Source organism: Ambystoma mexicanum, chromosome 7q, assembly GCF_040938575.1.
Source record: "Ambystoma mexicanum isolate Mex_15411 chromosome 7q, UKY_AmexF1_1, whole genome shotgun sequence".
Classification (NCBI taxonomy): Eukaryota; Metazoa; Chordata; class Amphibia; order Caudata; family Ambystomatidae; genus Ambystoma; species Ambystoma mexicanum.
Genome location: NC_090941.1, coordinates 998,818,433 through 998,835,419, shown reverse-complemented (window position 1 = coordinate 998,835,419; position 16,987 = coordinate 998,818,433). Strand labels below are relative to the sequence as shown.

Here is a 16,987-nt window from a genome sequence, read left to right as displayed (position 1 = left end):
CGCTGAAAGGAACAACAGAGAAGATATTTGAAGAACAGTACAATTATCTAACTAAGCTAAAAGAGAATAGCCAAAGGGGGTAATTCATAGATTTCAGCGCCGAGGCAGCGAATGCGAGCAGCGCAGACAAGGCGCGTGCGCCCGCGTGCGCCACCCACGATTTTAGCGCACATCCCAGGATTTACACGCGCACTGAATTCCATGAATCGATGTGCGCGGCTTTGGCACGCGTGTGCTGCGATTTTCACGCTTGCGCTGTGATTTTCGGCGCACATTAATTCCATGAATCGGCCTGAAAGTTTCTTTTTGCTCTGAATCTGCCACACTACCCAGAAACTAAATTAAGTCAACTATAGGCCATAAACACCATAATGAGACCCCTCCCAAAAATTGCGGCTTTAATTTCCAAATTTGGTAGCCAGAAAAAGGCAATATCGTGTCACAAATATGCACATTTTGTGGCATGTGTGCTTAGTTAACATATTAATAGTTAGCTACTAAACTACCAGAATCCCACTTCTAGTGAAGCAATCTTTCACCAATCAGTCGACTTTATTTCGGCGTACAAAACCATAAAAACAATGCAAATAGGCAGTTAATACGAATAAGCAATAAATACATGCATAATTACAACATGTTACATACAAGGTAAGATAGGGAAACAATTCCTAAAATCTGTCCTCTCTTTATATATATATATATATATATATTATTTCAGTCAACCTCTATATATGATAGTCATTATTTATGCTGAAAGGAATAAAAACACAAAAAAATTACAATTTTAATTCATAACAAAAATGTGCCAGTCATGACGGTGCTAAAATGAGATGGCTAAAATCCCAGATTTAATTCCTTGTTATCATTATAAAAGTTGTCCATTGCTACACAACAGAGTCCTCCTTCTGAGCCACGCTCTATGAATATACTTGTCCCAGGAGGATAGCTCAGCGGCAAAGGGCTCGCCTTGGAAACAAGACGACACGAAGCAACACAGGTTCGATCCCCGGGTCTGCGCATAGAAACCTCTGGGTATTACGCACCTAAGACATATTCCTCTAACAGCGCCTCGATGCCCCTGGGCTGTGTGAGTGCTTAAAAAATGCAAATAAATAAATAAATAATATAATGTTACAATCTACACATCCTCTGCAAAAATCGAAGGCCTCTGACGCCCTCCTGTGACCCTGTTATCTACATAATGGCAGTAGGTGCCTTGCCCTAAGATCGTTATACCTGGGGCAGAGCAGCACAAAGTGAAAAACAGTTTCGCTCTGAGAGCCACAACACCGGCAAACAGGGTTGCTTGCGTTATTCCAATTTTTCATAAAGAAGATCAGGTGCAAGATGCCAGCTCTCAAGTCGAACAGTAATGAGCGAGCCAAGCACAGACTGATATCATCCAGATATCGTTCGCCTGTAGATAAGACCGGCCACTAGATAGCCTTGCACAGGATGGCACCAGTCCCTCTCTATAGCGTTCTCTGCAGGCACCTTTAATCACTTCCTTGCTTTCAGGGCTAATACGTGTCAGTTGTTCCCAATAATGTTCAATGCCCAGGGTTGTACACATACCTTTAACATGTCTGAAGTGGGGTGCTCTAGGCCGCAGTTGCTGTAGGCACTGGATATCAGAAACTGACATGGATTTCACAATCGACTAATCACAATAAGCGCATGATGAGAAACAATACTATAATGTTTGCCTTTTTAGTCGCATTTCAGAAAACTTTGCGGCACAGTTAAGAATGGCAAATTTTACACTTTTTTGTAGTGAGTGCAAAATTGCTGCAAGCTGGATGGTCCGCACGATCCACCAGGTCAAATTCTCCATACATGACCTTTCATTGCAGGACATGATATAATGACTGCTTCCCGTATGACCTTCTTGAACAGGTGCCTTAGTTACAGGTGATGGCCCAGACAATCCTGTCAAAAGAGTCTTAAGCATATGGGAAGACAGCCCTAGGAACAGGCAAGCATCAGCACTAGGAGGAAACCTAGACATAATCTAATTTCACTAATTGGTGAAAGATACATAATTCACATCATCATCACTCGCCTTACTTTTCTCTTTTAGATAACTACACCCTTACCCGATGAGCTACTTTTATAAGCGGGACTATATAGTGAGTCTCAAAAGGCAGGAACAAAAGAGCATGTACACGGGTCCGTTTTCAGTCATTAGGTAGTACTTGTAAAAGGAACTCAACACTATGAATGCAAAAGAGTTGCAAGAAGAAGAGCACACCATATTAATGTATAATGTTGCTGAAAAGCTGTGCAATTTATCATAAAACAAATACTTTCCAATGTAATTGTGAAGGAGAGAAAAGATTGTCTTAATAAGGGAGAAACTCTTGTGTCATATTTAGACAAGAGAGTAAGAAAACAAATGAAAAGGACCTATGAAGCATGTATACATCCTATGAGTTATTGTTAATAAAATCAGTCACAAGTTGCCACATGTTGTATATTGTTCTTTCTCAACTGAATAGCATTTTTTAGGCTGTAGAATGTGGATTGTTCTCCTTCACAGAGCAATAGCTGGGGGGATCTGGTTGGTACATTTCTGCTTTATGTTAGCTTAGGTGATAAGAATACATTTAAGCATGATCTCCCTATTTGAAGTAGATATTGACTGATTATTGTCTAACAGACCAAAACAGGAGAAGGTTCAAATTCAATTTCAAAATTGTATGCATTGTGAATGTGAAACTTTGCCAGTATCCAGGGCGTTTCCTATATGAAAAAACGATATCAGAGAGAGTACCATTTTCACCTTTTCTTCTATTGCACAATGGGAACATTGATTAGTTGATTGCATTTCGTTTGTAAGATGTTAAATACAGTCTACGTCAAGTGAACAGATGATTATAATGTAAATTAGTAATTGTAAGAACCTAATGGGTCTTTTTCATGGTTTTAGGCAATCTGTTTTTATTAATAAACACCTGCACAACCACTGTTTCTCTCTAACATTGTGTGATACTCTATGTTCTCACTATTCTCAAAATGGCTTGATCTACAGTGGGGGGTTCACAACTTCTTACTCCATGAAGAAGTACTTATATTATACAAAAAGAATTTTAACAATTCAAAAGCGCCTATCTGAAAGGATATCCTAACTAGCAAACAATAACATACCATATTATTTCATTAACATATACTTACATTTTATTACTCACATGTAGTGAAAATTCTCAATAAAAACAATCATAAAAATGATCATATCACATAAAACAATTACAAAAGTAAAAAAGCAACACAAGTATATCTATATAAGTGGGTCCTAATTGTACGATTTTTCTAAGGTCAATAACAGTGTCAACAATTCACACTCAGATCCTTAAGCCACAGAAGAATCGGGCTGTTTCATATTCTTTGATGTATTCAATAGGTTCCCAACTTGCACAAGTTTCTGTCCCTTAGACACACAAAATGTAGGCCATTCTTCAGGGGTATAAAAAGTCTTGTATCAATTGTATTAAAAAAAGCTTCTAACAATGAGGGGATACCCTCTCTGTCTCGTGGGATAATTGTCCCGGAGTCTCTTAAACCTTTAACTTGGTTTATAAATGGCAGGTTCCAATTGATTGCAGAAATATTGCCTTTGTTTTCCTCTAGCTCCCAACCCAATATTGGCTGGGTCTTCAATTGTCCACTTATTCTAAAACACCTACTGGGTGTTGCTGGTCTAAAGACACCCAAAATAGTTCAGAATAATGCGTGTTGTTGTTTGCATATGAAAATGGTTTTCTCCACTCTATTCTTCTAATCCTCCCAGTGGAGTAGTATGCAGTACAGGCAAAACCACTCTTCTTAAGGTCTATCCAGCACGGGCTTTCCTTTAGTTGTAAGCCACACTTTATTTAAATGGAACTCTATGTTCTCAGCATACAGAATTGATTCCAAAGGTGAAACACAAAATTGTGTAATACCTTGATTGATGAGTTTTCGTTTAGAGATCAATTATTATCCATTTAACCATTTCCTTAGGGCGAGCATATATACACCCTCAATTAGATAGGACATAATTGCATTAAAGGATTCATCTGAGAAGTCTTGGGTTGACTTTAGCTGAGTGTTAAAAAATTGACTGACTATTGTACAATAATACTATGTATTCAATCAGAATGTTTGTTTTGTTTGTTCCCTTGATCGTGATATTTATCCTGACATTGTTCAATGTCTCTTCCTTTATGAAGATGATATAAGGTAAGAATTCTCCAATCTGAATGACCCAGCCAAGGTCACGGTTGCACTGCCCACCAGAAAATCTTCAAGGTAAGGAAAACCTGTTGACGATCCAGGGCAGGTAGAAAAATATAAAGTTGCCTTACTACATGATAATACAAAAGTTGGAAACCATCCCTTAGATATTAGCAATGTTCATACTTGTGATAGATTGGGTCCAAGTTGTAGGCAAGGAGTCTGCAACCTTTGGCTTTCACGATGTTTTGGAATACAACTATCATCAGCCCTAGTCAATAGTGAGGGGTCACAATGTCATAGTCCAAACATCTGGAGAGCCGCAGCTTTCAGACCCCTGCTGTAGGCTCTAAACAATTCATTCATGTTTTGCAAATCAAGAGAAAGTCTTTGAAGCCTTTAAGAACGCACCACTTCCCCTACCACTGAAATTGAGACGCTAGGGACTCCACTTGCAAGGAAGAAGCCAACGGGCGTGCATTGCAATGATGACTATATACATAAATAGTGAATTTCAAACACATACCTCTGAGCAAGTACATCGTATGCAGTACATAAGACCTTGAGGTTCCAGGTAGGGATGCCAGCTTTCTCCTGGGTTATAACGCTTTCCATGGAAAATGCAGAACATGTCAGGACCTGGGCATGAAAACAACAGAGACGATAATCAGTGCCATCGAACATCGACCGGTTACAGATCCTGCTGCCTATTGTATGGTAATACGAAGGCAGATGTGCTGTAAGTCAAATGCAGCTGTATGGTGAAGAATAATGCAACCATCTTTGCAGGACCTTAAACTCCTATAGAATTCAGAAGAATTATCTCTGATAAGAAGCTACAAAACCATTATATTAAAAAAAGACAGTCACAAGGGGGCATTATCTCTGAAAGGGCAGCAATGACTCACAGGACTGAAATCATCCCTGAGGAGCTGGTTCCTAGCTTGGTGGTCCAGAAAATAAATGTAGGCCTCACTTCTCAGACAATTAGGAACCTTTACGAGAGGAGTGTGTGAAATTTGCCTGCTCCATGAAATTAGTAGAAAGACTCACTAAGGAAAATAGGAAAACAGTAGTAGCAGATGGCATTTTATTATGTGTTTATCCTGAAAAAATGTCTAAGGAGAATCTGTATTCTGATGGGTACAGAGAAACCGAGGGTAAGGGCCCAAATGATAACGCATGCACTAGGTTGCGCCCTTACCTATGATTCTGATTCATCTCCAAGTCCACACACAGTGAATACCCGCATCTGTGCCGCCTAGCGCGTAGAAGCCCGGGGTCTACCCCGCTTCTAGCACCCTTTACTGCATGCATGGGGACATTCTGGGGTCGGTCACTACCATGCACAATAGCGCTCGCCCTAGTAAACATTCTAATTCAATCCGTCATTGACCCACAATGTGCATAGAGATGCTGGGTCCATGATGTTGGGCCCTTATGCATAAACCCAGAGGCAGTGCAGAAGGTGAAATGCACGATCATGCTGCTGTGAGCCCCACACATTGATGGTTCCGCCACTGTGCCCAGTCCAGCAAGGGATCTGGGCAAGTGCAGCATTTTGGGCCATGCGGATCAGTTCCAATTCTCTGGGGCATTGTATTAAAAGAAAATAAGCACAATGTTATCAGGGAAGGATTAATGCTTGTGGGGTCAAGTATTAAAGAAGGAGCACACTTGTTACCAAGTGCTTTGAAACTGGAATTACCATCAAGTGGCACTATAACACCTATTGATAAAAGTATTAGTGTTATTGTCACTATAAATATTTGCTTGACCCATCTGTCAGTTTCCTTTCTCTTTCCTAAGGCCTCATTACTAGGTCCCTGGTCTGGCACCAGTATTTTTTCCAGACTGGGGAAACACAAGTTTGCCGGTAGCGTCAGGGAGCTGACGCTCCCGAAGCCGGAAAATGGAAAGATCCAAGTCCACCAGGCTGGTAAAATCCACCAATGCACATCACCTAGCCATACCAAGGGTGAAATGAGTAAGAGGAGGCAGAGGGACTAGCTTCCCGTCAGCAGCGGCAAAACACTGGAATGCCCTCGCCCCCGACCTAAGAGCGGAAACCTCCTACTGGCCTTTCCGAAAGGCCTTAAAAATTTGGCTTTTTGCCTAGGCGACACCTCAAGCTACAAGACTCAAACCGTAAGCAAGAATGGACCCTGTTGCTCAACAACTCCCACTATGTCTATGACCATTGTTATAAATGTAGGCGTCTGCAACCCATTGTCCGCCGATTTCCCCACTGCTTATGTAGGCCAATATCGAGGTTACCTTCGATTAACATTTAGTATAACCGGCGTTGTCTATGTTTGTCCAAAGATCAGTGTAACCGGATTGCAAGAGCGCCCTGATGCCCTCTGGCTTGGGTGCTTTACAAATGTAAAAATTAAATACATTTATTTAATGGCAATGAGATATATGGTATTGTATAATGCACCTCTGCCATTTTTACGGCGTTGTGTGTCTAGGTGCTGTTATATGTTGGCAGCCAGCAGGGACGGTTCCTACACTCTGACAGACCGCCTGTCCAGTTACGTGTCTGGGCTCGCATTCGGAGAATTCATACAACGCAGTGTTTTTGCAACTTCTTTAACACAACATACAAATAACGTAGCAGCAATGCTTTGGCCGAGCCTTAAAGAGCTTGACTCGAAACCGTTCCAAACAGAGCAAAAAATTGTTTAATTTGATTCGAGCGCCCATAGAGATACTCAATAGCGGCATCGAGCCGAGCCAGTAAATGTCCAATTCGACTTTCGTACAGCTCATATCGGCTCAATCAAATTTGAACTAAGAGGTCCATATGGCTTGTATTGTGTTAAAGCTTTATTGGTGAATAGGCAGTATCGATTTGATTAATTTGATTCTGTTTCTAATGCTTCTTTGCCCCTCTGATTTTGTATCCTTTCCTCTTACTTTTATTGTTCGTATGTTCTGTTTGTTTTGTGTGCGCGCCCGGAGGCATGTGGCGCGGGTTACAAAAATGTTTAATGAATAAATAATAAATTAATTGAATTTGCTTCGTTTGGTTGCAAACCATAGGAAACTATTGGCTCGACCTAGTAAGAGAAACTGATAGCAGAAAAAATCTCAATTGCGAATATTCTTCAGAAATTAAGTGCGATATGACAGAAAAAATGCATCTTGCAGACTGAGCGCTGGCTCACTGGGGCTCATAAAGTGTTTGGCGGTGAAGCATTCTGTCGCCGCCACTTTTTGGGAGGGCGGTGAGGAATTACTGCCATTTCTACTGCACCACTAGATTCTAGGCTTGCAATTAAGGTGAAGGAGATACTTGTGGTCAAGGGCTGGAAGTATATCCTCCACTCTAGTGCTATAATGGTGAGGCATTGCAGCAGGTGGAATGGCCACTGGTATTTCCTCCAAAATCCCAATGAAGTCCTATGGACTCTGAAATTAAAATGGCGACAACACAGCCGTGATCACACTTGTAAAATGGCGGCAATTATGCCAGACCTCATGACAGTAAGAGTAAACTGGGCTCATTACGGGTCAGGCGGTAATCCTGCCGCTGCTACCGGCAGGTTGCCACCGGACCCGTAAAAAATTACTGGCACCGTTGTTAACGATGATTCCGTGACGGCTTTGCCTGCCATGACCGTTGTTCCCAGCACGGTCAGACCTGTTGGGCATAGCATCTCCGGCAGGCAAACCCGTAGTTTGCCGGTCCAGAAACAAGGGTGCAGGTGAGTTTACGGGTATCCTTATTTCCAGACCGGCAAACTTGTAATGAAGCACCGTAATTCTGCCGGAAACACCACCAAATTCGTAATGAGTTCCAATGGAACATTCCCCACTTCCTGTTTTCTTTCTATTGAAATAGATTAAAAAGAGAAACAAACCAAAAATAAAGACTTCTTCAAAAAAGAAAACAATTTATCTAAAAATATAAAGTGCAGTTTTTAAGCCAGAGGGGGATTTTGAGACAAGATGTCTTTAGATGAAACACACACGGCCTTGAGGCCTGTATCTCCGCTCACACTGCAAACTGAAAGGATCCAGGTACGAAAGGATGCCTTCAATGCATAATTTCCTCATCCACCAGAATCCCAGAATTCAGTATTATCATAGAGTTCTCGTTCAGCCAAGCCTAACCATCAAATACTCTTCAGAGTTTAACCTCCAACTGGCTTGCATTGCTCGTGGCGATTTAACCCAGCTGTGAGGAAATGACTGCTGCCCCATAGGCGTACAGCGATGAGTAGTGCCTAGACCGACCTTTCAGGCCTCACGCTTCTGACAAATGACAGTGATCCCTGTCACAAAGGTGAAACGGGGGACCTTGAAGAGATATGCCCCCTCCCCCTTTTGTGGTAATGTGGGCGAGGACAGGCTATTCTCTTTAAGAGGGGTGTGAACGTGAGACAGTAGCATCCCAAGCAGCAAGATTACAACCGTCCAAAATAAAGGGATGTCCAATCAAAGTTGTGGAAAACTATCATTCATGCCTGCCGGAGTGGCAGTGACTTTTATGGCTGGGGAGTGTCATGCAACTTGACATTTTGCACCCTGGCTTCGAAAATGGAGCACCATTGAAATGGTAAGCTCTAAGAGGAGTGTGATACACATTGCTATCAATTGTGGGCGTCCAATGGTAGGAAAAGGTCATGCGGTGGGCTGCGTCCAGCTGGAACGGCCGCAAGTGTCAGTTGCACCGTGGAAACGGCTCGTCAATAGCCAGCACGTGCTTCAGTCCACCCTGACTGTGCGACACGCTCGGATTTTTGGGCACCCAGTCCCAGCAGCCGCTGCAGCTTCAGTGGTGTTTTTACAATCGGGAAGGAATTTCGCATCGCGCTGTGTTGAGCTGAAGGTTTGCTGAAAGGTTTCTGCCCAGGCTCCAGCTTCAATAAATCAAACAGGCAGCACCTTGAGCGCGCAGGAAGTGCGGCTCTTTCACATCACGAGCAGCATGCCTGCAGGGAGGAGTACTGGCCCCGGCAGCGGCATCTGCAGAAACCATCAACAAATGGTTTCAAATAAAAAAAAAGGCAAAGAATGTACACCATTGCAGGGAAAACCATCAAATACACAGGTACTTGTTCCATTGCCTATGTGCCCAGGCGCACACGTCATTGGCCATGTATTGTGAAGCTGGAGGGAGAAGTGAGAAGTTGCCCTTGCAGCCGCAGGGCACTTCCGCCGTTTATACCGCGATGGCCCAGTCTTATATCCCCATACATTGTGGATAATGTACTCAGCATCATTCAGTGCCGCCCACGTGTATGTCAACATGTAATAGCTCCCCGCCATCAAATTACAAATGTATTAAACATGAGCTCCAGAAAGTTGTGCTTTTTGCTTTAGAGTCTGTGGCCCTCATTACAAGTTTGCCGGTCCGGTAGTAAAGTGCTGGTAGCACTGTGTACGGCACTATTACTGGGCTGCACAATTACGAGACAGAATGCCGGTAACACCGACATTGATAGAGGCAAATCTTGTGCCACTGGTGCCAGTGGCACAGACACAGAATTACCAGCAACCTCCTGGATATATGCCGTAATCACCGGCAGCACAGAGCCATCGGCTTATTATGCCCATGTCATTACCGGTTCCACCGGCATTAAAATGCCAGTAGCACGGGAAGAAACATGCCGGACACACTGGCGTTGCACACCAGGCAGTAAATGCCCCAGGGGAGCCCAAATAGGCCATAGGTGCACTAATTGCCCCCAAGTGCACCCAATACAGCCAGCAGCACTAGAAAAGGACCGCACCAGAACACTCCACCAACACAACCATGCTGCCTCTCTCAGTGGTAGCAATGGACATGGAGGCGCTGCAGGCTGCAGTGCAGCTGAATGAGCTGGAGCAGCACCAATGGTGGCAGGAGGCCAGGGAGAGGAGGAGGAGGAGCAAGATGAGGATTATGGCTGGGATGCAAGTGGTGAGGCAGAGGCACGCAGTCTTACTCCGCACAAGCACCACACACTGGGCCTTGACAGATGGGCAGATACATTCCCTGTACCGGCTAAACAGGGAGACAATACAAGAACTACTTACTCTAATCCAAGGCGACATAGGGAGCAGGATCGGCATCCGGGCAGCCATACCTTACGTTCCAGAAACACCTCAAGACCGTCCTCTTCTATTCCTCTCTCTCTCTCTCCCTCTCCCCTGCTGACCTCCTCTCTCTTTCTCCCATGCCTCACCCTTCCATCTCTCCCATACCTCTGTTCAGCTTTTGCTGACTGGTCACCTGGCTCACCTCTAGAGCCTCACAGGTCCCAGGCGCACCCGCCAATCTTTGCACTTGCCTCCGGGCCGCTGCACTATACTCAGCACTACTGCACTTTCAGCATACATTCCATGAGAGGGGTAACCTATCTCCACTGAACCCAGGGACCTGTTTGACTGGACGTACTTGTTCCCCCACACTCCCTCCCTTGCACTTCCGTCTGTACACTTGCATGACCTGAATTTACTAGGCCTAGTAAGTTCTGTCTTGTTCTCCCTTTGTCTCCCCTCCCTTATCTGGTTGCACCTGAAACACTTCATGCACTTGCACTAGGAGACATGCTGCCAGGCCTAGTATGCTAGTTACTTTTTTATTAGATCATTTGGAAACCTCAAGGCCTAAGAATGATTACTGTATTCCCTTGCTCCTTTCCCGCCCTGAAGCGCTTTGAAGCACTTCATTTGTCTACAAGTGCTGTACAAATAAACAATTACAACACAGTTACAATACCACTGCTGCTGAAGCTGGTGTGGGTCCTGCACTTCCTAGCCACAGGCATGCTCCAGCACTCTGTAGGCCAGCTGCCTGGCATATCGCAGCCCGCCTTCTCCAGAGTGCTGGTGCAGGTACTGGAGGCCCTTCTGCACCATGTGGGCCAGCACATTGCCCTTCCAACCACTCTGGCAGAGGTGAATGCCACCAAGCCACTTTTACATGCTTGCAGGCATGCCAAATATGCTCGGAGCATTGGACTGCACACAGAGGAGGTGTACAGGAACCGCAAGCAGTACCATTCCCTCAATTTACAGATGACCTGTGATGCCGACCTTACCATCACGCACTGCTGCGTACAGTTTCCAGGGTCAACCCACGACTCTATGGTTCTGCAGAACAGCACCCTGCCAGCATACACGGCACGGTACAGCGGACAAAGGACCTGGATGTTGGGTGAGTACATGGACACATGAACAAGTACACACACATTGCTTCATGGTGCACAGGCCTGGGGGGAGGCATGGCACCAATGCATGAACCACAACCATCAAGCATCAGAGGGTACGACAAGTGCATATCCAAAAGCCAGTCCACAAAGCACGGGTGTAACACCAGAATGTTGTTGTGTCAGTCAGTGGCAAGTACAGACATCGACCCTGAGGAATCAAACCGGTAACACACTACAAGTACCAGAATGCAATACTTCCACTTCCAAAAATCCACACCTGCAGTGCACCATCCCACCGAGCCAATGAAGGCTTGACCTGGCAAGGTGCATGCATGCACAGATCGCAGCGTGGGTGTCATGTGGTGTGTGCAGACACTGTATGGGCGGAGGCATGGTGGTTAGCACACCACACCATGGAGATATGCATGCTGGGACTGTTGGTGGCTATTGCATTGCCAACAACACATCATTCCAGCCCATGGATTACAACACATCTCAGTGCAAATGACTCACAATTTCCGTCACAGGGTGCCTCTGAGTGCATGACTCACATACTTAATGGTACTGGATGTATGGGGTAACACGGTCTCTAACAACGTGCCGTTACAATGTCAGCCCGGCCACACACATGTCATGGCACACCTTGTGTCCACCCCCTTTACAAGTGATTCTGGCTATATACTGCTGCCCTGGCTCATGACACCCCCCCTGAGGGATCCACATTCGCCGTAGGAAATGACATACAATCGTGCCCATATTTGAACACGGGCAACTATCGAGCAGACGTTTGGGCTCCTAAAATCACATTTCAGGTGCCCACAACGGTCAGGGGGGACACTTATGTACAGGCCAGAGAAGGTGGGGCAGATAGTCCTGGCCTGTGCAATGTTGCATAATATCTGCATAAGGAGACACATACCCCTGCCTCCAGACCGCAACATGCCACCACCCGAGGGTGGAGATTATGATGACAGTGACGGTGCTGGTGAGTCAGTGCCAGTCAGACATAGGCACATGCACATGGATGCCAGGGATGGGCGTATTGTACGACAGGAAATCATAGACAACTACTTCTGAGGTTATCCCACTATGCATCACCCATGAAATGACACTGTAAGTAATGTGCTCACTCAATAAATTCAGACACTTGAATAACGACTGTCCACTCATTGACGCAAGTAAAAAATTGAATATATTAGCCATTACTAAATACTACCATTCAAACACCCTGCCCGCCTTTCCCTCCCACAAACCCACAACCCCGCCCCACAAACACCACCACACCCTCCCCAAACACCCTTCACCCCCTCCCCATCCTACATTATTACAAAATGTCTATTCGGCCAGTCCAGTGTCTCACTCCCTGTGCCTCTTGGCACGAGGACCCTTGCCACAGCCACACGGGCAGGCACACCCAAATGTCTCTGGGATTGTTGCCTGGGGCTGCTCTGGGTTGAGCTGGCAGGGGTGGCCCGACCCTTGAGCACCCATGCCCTCCTGGTTGGCCCGTACAGACATTGACACCGACTCCACCAGTGCCGACACTCCCTCATTGCCCTCACAGAGCCTCTGGGATAGTTGAACAAGTTCTGCAATGGTGTAGCCCAGGGCACGAGCACAGCGGCGGCCAGTGGCTGGTATGTCCTCCCTAATGAGCTGGGCCTCCGCTAGCTGCTGGTGTTGTATGTCAAGCATCTACTTGTGACGGGCCTCTATCTGCCGGATGCGTCGTCCATCTTCCTGGTGGATGTGGCTGGCTGTGGAGGTGGGGTGGACCAAAAGTGGGGGAGGATAGGTGGAGCACTGTGGTGTCTCATCCATGTCCTGACCACCATCTGCCGCCTCTGCCTCATTAGAGGTGGTGCCATGTGATGCAGGGGCATGATGAATGATGGCTACTCTGGATGGCTCTCATGGGTGTGCCACTGCCTGGGCCTGTGTGGCAGGCTGCTGTTCTGGGGCAGCTGGCTTGCCCTGCAGTGGTGGCTGGGCCTCCTGGGCTACTGGCTGGGCTACCTGGGCTGCTGGCTGGGCCCCCTGGGCTGCTGACTGGGCCCCCTGGGCTGCTGGCTGTGGCTGGAGTTGCCACAGTTGTTGGACGGGTTGGTTTTTGGGAAGCTTGGCTGGGCCTTGCATGGCCTGTGAAAGCACCAGCGCTGTTGCCATCGCTGTCAGTGAATGTGCCTGTTAGGGTGAGAAAACATAGCAGTTAGAGGCCTGTGTGTGACTTTGATGCACATGTATTACGCTACTTGGACAATGCATGTTCCCTGGCCTGGTCAAGAAGGGGGCGGGGAGTGGATTGTGCACTGCTGCGTGCATGTGTGGGGTCTGTCCATTTTGGTTGGACTCACGGCACAGTGGTTTGTCTTCTGTATGTTAATTGGGGTAGTACTAACTGTCCTGTCATGCCACGTTGCACATGACACGTGCACATGGGCACGGTAGCTTGTTGTGTACGATGGTATTGCATGTGTTAGATTGGGCCTGACCCCTACCTTCTATGTTTGCACAGGGACTTTAGATGAAGATGTCACTGCTACTGTTCCTTTCCTTTTTTTCACATTTGCTTGACCTGTTTAGTGTGCAGCTTTTGTGTGGTGCAGGGCATTCTGGTGTGGCTCGGTGTACTCACTGCCATCCCCTTGGGTCCCGGATCCAGCCTCTGCTCCTCCGACGCCCTCTATGCCCTCCATATGCATGATTGAGCTGCATCACTCCTCCCCGGGCATCATTCGGATGGGTCATTGATTCATGGCGGTGGGTTGCCAGCAGGTTCCGCACCCTCAGCCGCAAGTCGTCCCACCTTTTGCGGCAGTCCCTGGATGTTCGGGGGACAGACCCCAGTGCAGTCACTCCACTGGCCACTTGCAGCCATATGAGTGACAACTATTGTCTTCATGTGCTCGCTCCATATGACGTACTGCTACCATATATTTATTTGTAAAGCGCATCTTCACCAATGGGGACATTATGGCGTTGACTGGGAAGCAGAAAAGAAGCAGAAAAAAAAGAGAGAAAGGCACTAGAACAGCAAAGTCTCCAAAGCGCAGCGAAAGAGCAGCTGATCCGGTGTCGCACGCAGGGCCAGTAGCAGGGAATTCCATAACCTGGCAGCCACCACAGAAAAGGCACAGTCCTTGGATCTGTAATGATGAAAGCAGGGATCTAAAGGACAAGTAAAGATGGTGAATGGAGTGGACGAGAGGGTCAAATATGGGGGACATTTGTCCTGTAAGAACTCTGGGCCGGTACTGCAAAAAGCCTGGTGCACAATGCATAGTACTTTAAATTCCACACCACGCTTCAAAACCGGAAGCCAATGTAATGAGGCAAGAATGGGGAGGGGAGGCAGAAGCCCAAAAAGGAGCCCCAGTCACCATTCTGGCAGTGGTGTTATGTAGAACGTGCAAATGATGGACCACATAAAGAAGCTGAGCCAGGTACGGGGCCTTGCATTTATCCAGGGATCCCGCAACCATGTAAGATACCACCAAAGCATGAAACTATGCAGAAGAAAAGGGAGGATTTTACGAAGAACTTTGAGCCTGAAATAAACGGACTGATAGACCGAGCTAACCTGAGGCCCAAAAGACAAAGTAGATGACAATTGAATGCCTAAGCTATTGCCATCGAAAGGCTATGTCTTTACACCATTGCGTGGAAATGTCCTTGCATACTCAGGTACTCATTCCATTACCTATGTGCCCAGCTTCTCACGTCATTGGCCTTGTATTGTGAAGCTGGAGGGAGAAGTGAGAAATTGCCTTGCAGCCGCAGGGCACTTCCGCCCATTATACCGTCTTATATCCCCGAAACATCTGGATCATGTACTCGACATCATTCAATGCTGTGCATGTTGCACTACTTTGCATGCAGAAGAATACACACTGCATGGAATGTTTGTAACCTAGACTTAGCTCTCCTAACCTCCTCACCCATTTACCAACTATTGGCACTTGTTACCTACCCACCAATCAGCCAAAACCAAAAATTTAACTTTGCTCTTCAATTTATATATGCATAGTTTAATGCTTGATAAATTATTTGAAGGAACTCTGGTACAAACTTCCCATAGAATACAGTTATAACAGTTTTCTATTATATACAATTACTAAATATTGCTTTCTCAACATTGGACAACAGAGGTTGAGCAGAAAAAAGCTGGTTGTCAACAGGAATTCCCCCCAAGGACCACACACACATTGTTGTCTTAGAAATCAAAGCAGAATATAAAACAGTTTTTTTTAGCAGTATTGATATAGCCGGGAGCTCAAGTTGTCCCATGGTGTGTGTGAATGGCTCATGCAGTCCTGCCTTTGCATTTTGGTGGTAGTATTGCATCTGCTGTGGTAAATACAAAACTACACATCCCAGAGAGCAAAGATGGAAGCAGGATTCAGGGAGTTGTTCATGCTGGCTATGAGGAAACTGACGTGCTCTGAAACTGCAGTTTGGCCGATCTGATACTTCTGCCTTTGTAAATGTAGAGGGTGATATTTATATGTAAAGCTTCCTCAGCTCAAAAAAGGCTTTGCCAATGCATATTGTTGTACATTTTCCCTTGAAGAGAATTCCCAATGCTTCCATTTAATAATTTCTGCCAGATTGATCAGCTCCCTGTTTGCTCTGCCGCTGTATTTGTATGTTGATCTTTCTGGCCAGCACCATCATGAATGCTCCAGAAAGTATCCATGCCTCAATTGCATACCCGTGGATCCCTCTTAAGATTGGACACTACTGCTTCCTTTTTGTAGCACTTCTTATATTTTTATATCGGTTGGTTGACCAAGGGTTGGGAAGGTGAGAGTTAAGAGGGTGGACATTGTCATGAGAATAAACATGGATAACCCTAATTTTGATATACTATTATTTATTTATTGTGAAAAAATGTTGTTTTTAAACCTTACACAAGTTTAAATGTAATACAATACAATACATCATCATTACGTCACTAACTTACAATCTTCATTTGAATAAAATCATGTATACAACACTTGCTCAAAATAAAGGAATCAAGATAATAACTTGCACTCTTTAAATTAATTCCTCGCCCAACTCCCAAATTAAGACAATTTAGATTTCAGGATCTTACATGGAGACTTTCGTCCCTGTTAAAACTATTGAATCTTTATTAATCCCACACATTTTATCAAATTTGAAAATTAATATATTGCTTTGCTCAGTCGGGGAGTGATATTTTCACACAATTGATTCCAGACCTTTCCCCGGGAGTCAATCCTGCTGTCCTTTACAAGATGGCGGTCAAAACAGACCTGACGATTGATCACTGGCATCTAGTTACTATATTTTAACATGTTTCAAGATGTCCCTCTGTCAATTTCCACCGGTGATAGTTCTCACTGGTTGATAGGAAATTAAGTCGGAATCGCAATATTGTGGCTCTGTTGGTGAACACACCAAGTACGAGGCACATCTACCCAATTTCCTATGGACAGTGGCCAACAATACCAGGCTTTTGTACTTATTTAAAAAAAAAAAATTTGACTGAGCTACCTCCTAAGAAGGTCCAGGGGAAAGTTGGGAGTAGATATCTTGCCCTTTTACCGGGAGAGATGGCGGTGCATACTTGTTTGCTGGTGAAAGGTTTCTAACATAGAAGGGGA

General features: G+C 45.4%; 1 protein-coding gene across 1 annotated transcript in view; it reads right to left on the bottom strand.

Moving 5' to 3' along the window:
• CHRDL2 (chordin like 2) overlaps positions 1-16,987 on the bottom strand; it is a 719,513-nt gene that overhangs the window by 536,769 nt on the left and 165,757 nt on the right. Inside the window, exon 2 of the mRNA XM_069640163.1 lies at positions 4,739-4,851. Coding sequence (XP_069496264.1) covers positions 4,739-4,851 — 113 coding nt within the window. The remainder of the gene's footprint in view (positions 1-4,738; positions 4,852-16,987) is intronic.